Source organism: Triticum urartu, chromosome 5A (genome assembly GCF_056163025.1).
Source record: "Triticum urartu cultivar PI428250 chromosome 5A, HENAU_Tu73, whole genome shotgun sequence".
Classification (NCBI taxonomy): Eukaryota; Viridiplantae; Streptophyta; class Magnoliopsida; order Poales; family Poaceae; genus Triticum; species Triticum urartu.
This window is the reverse complement of record NC_141877.1, coordinates 97,139,988-97,148,868: the sequence shown is the minus strand read 5'-3', so window position 1 is coordinate 97,148,868 and position 8,881 is coordinate 97,139,988. Positions and strand designations below refer to the sequence as shown.

The 8,881-nt window shown below is 43.0% G+C and overlaps 1 protein-coding gene across 1 annotated transcript; it reads right to left on the bottom strand.

Moving 5' to 3' along the window:
* Nucleotides 1–2,492: 2,492 nt before the first annotated feature.
* On the bottom strand, nt 2,493–8,365 carry LOC125527833 (WD repeat-containing protein 26 homolog). The gene is made up of 5 exons (XM_048692343.2): nt 8,157–8,365; nt 5,984–6,867; nt 5,244–5,345; nt 3,876–4,505; nt 2,493–3,038 (listed from the first exon to the last, which is right to left on the bottom strand). Exons 2-5 carry the CDS (start codon nt 6,773–6,775, stop codon nt 2,769–2,771), a joined length of 1,794 nt encoding a protein of 597 aa, XP_048548300.1. The 5' UTR covers nt 6,776–6,867; nt 8,157–8,365; the 3' UTR covers nt 2,493–2,768.
* Nucleotides 8,366–8,881: the final 516 nt, after the last annotated feature.

The window sequence follows — 8,881 nt, the reverse complement described above, 5'->3', positions numbered from 1 at the left end:
ATAGAGTCGGTTACATAAGAAGGAATCTTCATAATCGGTTGTCAAGCTTGCCTTCCATGCCAAGGAGAGTCCAATCCGGACACAGGTACAGTCTTCGGCCTTCATGTCTTCACAGCCCATCAGTTTGGCCCATGGATAACAGGCCGGACGCCCGAGGACCCCTTTGTCCAGGACTCCCTCAGGGGGTGCACACGCCGACCCAAATGGACAAAAATGAAGAAGACGCGTGTCCGTTGGGTCGGCACGTTGGAGTTTCTCTTCCATCACATGTTCAAATTTTGAGGTACATTAAATCACTGCATGGAAGGATCAAGAGAGAACACATCAATGCAGTAAAAGTTTTTGGTCATTTAGTGGTCATGCATGCATGCGTTATAATTAATGCATCAACAAAAAAACCACTCCCTCTATCCCATAATATAAGAACGTTTTTCAAGCTAACAAGCTTGCAAAAACATTCTTATATTATGAGATAGAGGAAGCATTTGACAAAAAATGAGCGTGCTAATCAAGTACTTTTGTGAACTACAAAATGTATTCCAGCACTAACCATCTACCTTGGTTTGAGAGCTTTTCATAGTGGAAAGTAACGTCGGCTAATACTCCCTTTAATTGTCTAAATGGCCTTATATTATTTTACAGAGGAAGTAACATGCATATGTTACTAGTATATGTTGCTACTTTTATAGTGAGAAGTAACATATGTGTTGTTACGTTCCTTTCTCCCCTCCGCCAGATCCAATCTCTCCCCTCCGCTGGGCCCCCACGCGGGCGGACAAGGGGCCCCAACCTTTGCCGCCGGTCACTCCTTATCCCATCCTTCCCCTCCACCGCCGCTGGAAGAAGACGTCGGGCTAAGCCCGGGCGGCTGACGGCGATGGCGGAGGAGCCTCTCCTTCTCGCGTGCGAGGGTGGCGCGGGGCATCCGAGCGAGCGGAAGTGTGCCCCCAGATCCGAGCCTCCGCGACGGTGGCTCGCTCCTGGCGGCGAGCGGTGGCGAATGACTAGTGGTGGAGCTGTTGCATCTGGCCGCGGCGCTACGGCACCTCGGATCGGCGGAGGCGTGGAGGGCTTTGGTGGGCTGGTCAGCTACGGGTGTGGTTGGCTTTCCGACCAGATCTGATCTAGCCAGATTGGCTTGCTCGCTCCGCGGCAGCGGAGATCGGTGGTGGTCCGTGCGCACGATGCGAGGCGGGGGTTTGTCGAGCGGAGCCGGGTGAAAACCTTGTTCTTGGCTTGTTGCCAAGACCGGCGATGGCGGCACTCTTTTGTGACGTTACCTTCTTGAAGGGGTCACCGTAGAGAAGCTCAAGACCTCTATCCGCTGCCTCCGGGGGAAACTCTAGATCAGTAGATCGAATGACGGCGGTGCTCTGGTGTTGTTTCCCCCTTGGGGGCAACATTCTTGGAGGTGTGCACAGGCTCGAGGGACTAGTGGACGGCTTCTTTGGTGGAGCGATGCTTCATCTTACTCATTGATGGTGGCGGATCTCGGCGGCGTGGCGCAGTGGAGACTCGGCGCCCGATGCGCAGAGATGGACTCGCGCAGGAGGAGGACGATGTCTGGCGTCATGGTGGCGTCAATGGCAGAGAGGTCTGGCAAGATCGGTGTGTTAGTTTATGTTCTGAAGATGGATTGATGGAAGACAGTGGCGACGACACAATGAGAGTGCGTCGGACCGGTTTGTACCCCAAACCCAGTATGTGGCTCGGTTGGGGCCTCCGGCTCTAGATGTTAGGCTTTGGTGAGATATTTGTTTGGTATTAGGCTCGGACTATCGGCACCCCTTCATCAAGTGGTTAGGAGTAGCGACAGTTGCTGCTAAGATGGTGGCTTCAGACAAACTGTTATACTACTTAATAAGATCTTTGTGAATAATTAATAAAATGGTTGCATGCATCATCTACACTACTTAATAAGATCTTTGTGAATAATTAATAAAATGATTGCATGCATTATCCAGATGTAGAGGCCGGGGCAATCCTCTTTTTTTAAGAAAAGACATATGTATTGCTATGTCATATAAGTCTTCATTTATTTAGATGTAGACTTATTTTGCTTTGGGGTACGTTATGTTACGTAACATATGTTACTTACTAGAAACACCTCTTTTCTCATTAACTATTTGCCATAAGCATACTTGTTTTGAGATGTGTTATGTTACTAACTAAGTTACCCCACTATGATCAGCCTGAACCTGAAAGTAGGGAGTAATTTACACAAAACTGCAAGATTAGCAGTATTTTATCAAACCTTGCAATTGCTAGTTCAACAACTCGGGTAAAATAATATCAAGTAGGAGTATATGCGTTTCAAAGAATCTTCACAATGGCAGTGAAAACCCCAAAGACATCTAAGCCATTTTGGTTGGTTCCAAATTTATCTTAATTTCGTAAGACAATCAGGAAATCAGGCAAGATATGGATCACATTTGGTTTTTGCCACCGTCGTAACCATTGCAAACGTAGAGCAAAGAAGGCTGCTTTACATGTGAAATAACACCGGAATTTGTACCCAGCTTGAATTGGTAAATTAATGTGACCACAGTGATGATGATGATGATGATGGAACAAGGGAGATGGTGCATAAAACCAAGCAGGTTTTTCACCCACTCACACCTGTTACTGTAGCTTTGTTTTAAACTATGGTGTTCTTCCTGGCAAAAGGAAAGCAAAGCAAAGGAGGATTTACAAATGACGCTTGCATGGGGGCTACCAAGGATCAAGCTATCATCGCTTGCATGGGGCTACCAAGGATCAAGCCATCATCATTTGCTGCGGCTACCGTTGCACTGGTGAACGAAACCGTTGCCGTTGGCACTGCCGTTCATGTGAGTCCCATTGCTGCTACTGCTGCTGCCTATGTCCTTCCGCTTTGTGCTGGCCTTCTTCACCCCCCATATACGTATTGTGTGATCATCACTCGCAGAAGCGAGCATATGTGGATTTGTAGGGTTCCAGCTTACACAGTTGACCGCGCCGGAGTGACCAGAAAGAGTCTCGATAACATCTTCCGTAGCTCTGTGCCATATATAGACCTGGCAGATAAAATATCACCACACTGAGTTGTCAAATCAAACAAACCACTGGATAGTTGTTTTCCATGAAACTTCAAAGACCTGACTAAAATTTCTTTCACCGAAACATTATGTACCAGATTGGTAAACATGCATTTCCATATATTGGTGTTCTACTATGCTGGCTTATAGAATCCAGCTCTTGGCTATATTACACTGGATTATTTTCTCCAGCCCCATTTTATAGCTACCTATCAGGTGTAAGGAACCATGGATCATGGATGTCATTACTAGGTGACTTCATGTCATCCACGGAAGTACCAATCCATCTGTAAGTTTCGTCTGGCTCACAAGAAACAAATGATCCCAAGATTCAAGTGATAAATTAGTAATGTATCCCAATTAAACATTAACTTTATCCACCATGTAATGCACATCATTGGACATGTCATAAAAGCAGTAACTAATATGTCACATACCAAATATTCTGAACAAAAGCTGGCGGAAAATACCTAGATCAAGAATCAATGTGCATGCAATCAAATCTGGGGAATAGACGTAGATTTTAAGTATCATTTACAGTTTCTCAACATAAGAAATATCATGGATGTTGTACATATTTTGTCATGTTTTGTTACATGAAGTAGAATACTGCAGCGAGCTGACAGCTGTTCCAATATAGGTCTCTAGGTTATCCAGTAAATTTGACTTGCAGGACAGAAAATATAATTCTGCTACACGGCCAAGAACAACAGTTTCCAGAACTCAGATATTATCTGCAATTAAAAATCTATAGAACAGGTGACAAGGAGAGCATAACTTAAGTGCATCTGCAGTCAATACATCATACATTCATACCTTTGAATCTTCACTCCCACTGGCAATAAAGGCCTGATCCGATCCACCAAAGCACGATCTTATAACAAACCGGCTGCGTTTATGGCCAATGTACTGTTTCACTCTACTGGGATCATTCCTTATGTTCCACAAATGGATCTTCTCACTTATAAGATTTACAAGCAAGAAATCTCCATCATCAGAAAGAGAAAATGAAGTGATTGTATTATCCTCTTCAATCAGCCTCTCCTGTTTTGTGTCCCTATTGAATAAAAGAATTGTGGAATCTCTGTTCATAATTATTATAACTTTGCCATCTTTTGTTACAGCAAAATCAGATATTTTTGATGACCGCTGCCCTTTCCAGCAATCTGCCTCTTTACCATCTAAATCCCACAAGCAAAGGCTTTGATCAGATAGACCACACAATATTTGCTTTCCGTCTGGAAACCAGCCACATGACGTCAAACCAAGGCCAGGCTTTTCGTAGACATGAATACATTCACCAGATTCAATATTCCAACGCCGGATGGCTTCTTCCATTCCACATGTAAGAAGCTGGCTATCATCAGGACTCCATGCAACCATCATCACTGGTTTCTCATGACCAGTCAATCTGTGCTTCAGCAATAGTTCTCCATCTTCATCGACCTAGGAAAAATACCCACATTACTGCAAGCAAGCAGAAGATTGATTTGTGTTGCATCAACTATCAAGATGGCAGTGAAAATGTAAATTTCACCATCATTATCAGTACGTACATGCGCATGCACATCCTGAGGTACATACTAGAATGCAATAAAATTCCTGGAACAAATGATGAAGATGAAACTGAAAATTAGGTTCATGTGCATCGAGATTGTTATGTGCATCGGAATCTCGATGGGATTGAAGTTCTGAGATTGAGATGCTGGGAAGTTTTTCTAGAACTAAGTTTTGATAGTTCCAAACAAGGACCACATTATGTCCTCATCAACCACCACAAAAATAAAATCAGAACACCTTCAAGGTAGGCTAATCGCACCACCAATGCATAAATGCCAAGCTATATGGTCTATAGTGTCAGGCCACAAGATCATGTAGCAAACCAAACAAACATATTAATCAAACTTGCAGCTAAGGCCAACAAGGCTCAAATTAGATAGACTCACTCAGACAAATTAATGATGTAAAATATCTACCCTATCAATTTGCATTTGAACAAATAAAGGAAATACTCGAGATCTCAAATTTTCGGACAGAAACAACCAGCAGGTGACCAAAAAAGAGTGAATGTGGTTGTGCAGAAAGTTTTCACATAAGGCACTAGCTAAATGGGAAAGTAAGGGGCAAGACACTGCACTGCTGAACACCTTCATGAAGAAGGTCAAAAGTCAGAAGCATAGTTACCTTCCATATAATTGCAGATTTATCATTTGATGATGAGGCTAAATATTTCCCATTGTTTGAGAATTGAAGAAACCATACTTCGTCACCGTGTTCACGCAGAACCTGCGATAATATTTTTTATTTGCTTGTGGCTTAGTACAGGTGATAAGATATGTGGATAGCAGTGTCTGATTGTGCATCGAGAAATATTGTATTGCTTAGTTTCAATTATTACATTTAGGCATTAACTATTTTATACCAGGAATGAGAAGCACATCCTACTTGTCAAGGAGAGCCAGATCTCAGTTGCTTTCATGAACATTTAAATAGCACTCAACTCACATCTATCTTCTCATACAAAAATATTTCCTCTACATTAACCTGAATCTGATGTATTCTCTTTCCAACCTAAATATATATTGCAAAATATTCAACACAGCAAGAGGGAGGTGGGAAGGGAGGGGAGGGGCGAGGATAGAGGATGCTTAAGTTATGCTTTATGACAACTGGATCACACATTATACAGAGAGAGAAAACAGAATTTATCCAAGACTTGTTATGAAATAATCTACAAGTGATGTATAAAAACTGTACAGAAATAGTCAAACGAAGAGCAAGAACACCAAACCGACCAGTACTGCTTATTTTTGGATTCTTAAGCAATGCAGGCAACTGTTAAGCACAACCTTGATTTCAAACATGGTATTTAAATATTTAAACATGCAACAAATGCAACCACTGACATCAGCATGAGTTCATACCTGCAGTGTTCGAGATGGTATCTGATCCCTCCCACAGTGATGATCAACATAAAGTGACAAGCCATCAATAGAATTATGGAGATAACAAGCTTCACGTTGTACAGTAAGCGCCTGTTCAACTATATTCTCTAACCTCCTCTCTGGTACCATAACAGCAGGTGGGAGCACCTTTTGCAATTCCTCTAGGAGCTTAAGGCGTGAGTCAGAAGCTTCGGTTCCAAGCTTTGGAAACGCAAGCAAGAAGTTCTGCGGAGAAGAAATTATGCAACTTGACATTTCATGAACTCGTTTTCTGTTAACACCAAGGGGGGAGATTTCATTTTGCAACGTCTTTATGGCACCCATTAAGTTGTCATTTCTCAAAAGGTCAAAGAATTTCTGCTCCAATAACAAAAATGCAGCAGACTTCACAATGTTTTCATCCAGAAGGCCAAGTTTATTCAAGGTAGCTACTGCATTGTCCCAATTACCATCAAGCACCTGCTTTCTGAATAGATTCACCGATGGAGAATGCAATGTAATACCTGATTCTTCCTCAAGAACAGCTCCACTTTTTTCATATCCAAGAGTATACAGAGCTTTTGTGATTATCCTCACAAATTCGTCCCTCTTAATAACACCTTTAGAACCAACCATAACTTCTTTCCCCTGGGAAGCCAAAGGTCTAGCCATTGTACCTCCCAAAGGGTTAATGGATTTCGAATAACAGAAACTTTCTGGTAAATTTGCTGACTCTACTGAGGATGCTCTTGCGCGTTTTGAGGGTGGTTCATCATCTTCAAAACCTCCCATGAAATGCCAAAGTCAGCCCATATATTGTTTTACTATTGCAGATACAATGTTCCGCAGGCTGCAGAAAATGCCGTCAAAAATTCCGTAGGTTGCTGCAGATAAATAACATGAAAAAGTCATTATCAAATGCAGCCAATAACCTGGTCTTATCTCGATCATTTTACAACTAACAATACATGCCCATCATAATAGCAAGAAATAGGAATGGTGCACATAAAGCAAGGAAAATACTGCGGAGAAACACAATGTACCTTTTGATTGAATCTACAATACAAGCTACCTATCCATGTAACGCACATATGAGCAAATGTGAATTGGAATACACGGCAGTAAATCTCAGAGACGCAAGGCACAGGTTGAAGCGCTCCCTATTATTTTTAAATGTGCAGGTTAGCTTGAACATTATGCACACCGAACAAAAATAGCCCCATCACACTTGAGCCTGTTTATTAATTATCATGTAGCATCAGAAAGAGAGATAAAATATGTATCTTTGAGTGACAAAACAGAAGCCTATGCTGATTAATCCTCATTTATAATAAGCTAATAGGACTATAGTCCCAACTCCCAATTCAAGCTTGTACTACCAGATATCTTTCCTGCCATCATATAAGAAACAAAGTAAAGTCAGGTTGGACCAGCATATCCAAAGATAAGTCATAACAGCACAAGCTTGTGGCAAGCTACCATGGACTCAGAAAGAATTACATAATGTGGCTCATCTGTTGTCATAGTAGCATCACTTCTTTCTTTCCTTTTGTGGTGCAACGGGTAAATAATAAGCCATGAAATAGATTGGTACACAGTAAGACCCTGATAGCAGTGATGCTTTATTGCCGTGAATGGCATGTGAGCTCCACATTGGAACCTTACCCTTATTGGCAACTTTTCAGTACTACTTAACCCTGACTCGCTGATAGTGCACAACTCGCATCAGTCCACTAAAGCTAACACTGAGAAGTGGCAAATGACCTCCATTTACAAACAAAAGCATGATGTCCATGAAATGCTCAGGCGAATTACTAGGAACAACCGACGGGTGACCACAGGGGTAATCAAACGCAGTAAGTAGGATCCAATTATGCAATCTGCATACAATCACTGTTGATTATAAGCTGCTCCAGGAAGCGCCCTAAATCACAGGAGTCCTGCCCAACCGCGTGCCCTTAGCGATCTAACCAATCCACGTGATATATATAAAGAAACTAAAGCAAGTGGCGCAGCGACGGGGACCGGTCATCTAAGAATCTGTTCTAGGGAGAGTTCATCGTCGTTCCTACTCGCGCCGCCGGAGGAGCCCCCTCCCCCAAACCCACACCTGCACGTCGGGGACCAATAGGCGACGCAGAGAGCAGGGATTAGCGATCGGAAGGGTCCTGACCTCGGATCCACGCTGATTCGCGCGAGGAACACCCGAATCCGCGCCGAGACGTTGGGGAATCGCCTGCGGGGGGCAGGAGGTGGATGGATGGGCGGATTGGGTAGGGAGGGGGGGCAAGCGCAGAGAGAGAGAGAGAGAGAGAGAGAGAGAGAGAGAGAGAGACGGGAAAGGAAGAGATTGGTGTCTTGGCTTGGGAGAGAGGGGAACCGACTGATTGAAAGGAAAAGGGAGGAGAGGTTGGAGAGAGAGAGAGATTAACCATTTCATTCACTCAAGCAATTGCACTTTGTTAAGTTTTTTTTTTTCAAGGAAAGTCATCTTGGCACTTCATTGCAAAGTTAACAAAGTCATCATCCCACTAGCACATCGATTTTGAAGCATATATATGCCTAGCTAGAAAATGTGCCAAGTCATTAGCTTTCAATCGAATCGACGAGATATCATGAGCTTGTTGAAAACAATATGTCGGACTTGTTGAATAGGAGGGCAGAACATCAGACGCACCATTGCACGCATAAATGATCTCAAGACAGCCTATTCTACAATGTTTGTTTATCAACTGAAGGACTTAGTGAAGCGACATAGATTTCACCGTCGCTGCGTTAGAAACATAGTCAAATAACTTGGCAACTTATGCCATAGCTTTGCCTTCGACAATTGTGAACAATAGTAATTAACTGACTTGTGTCATTCTTAAAGAATGCACCTATGTTCAGCTTGTACAT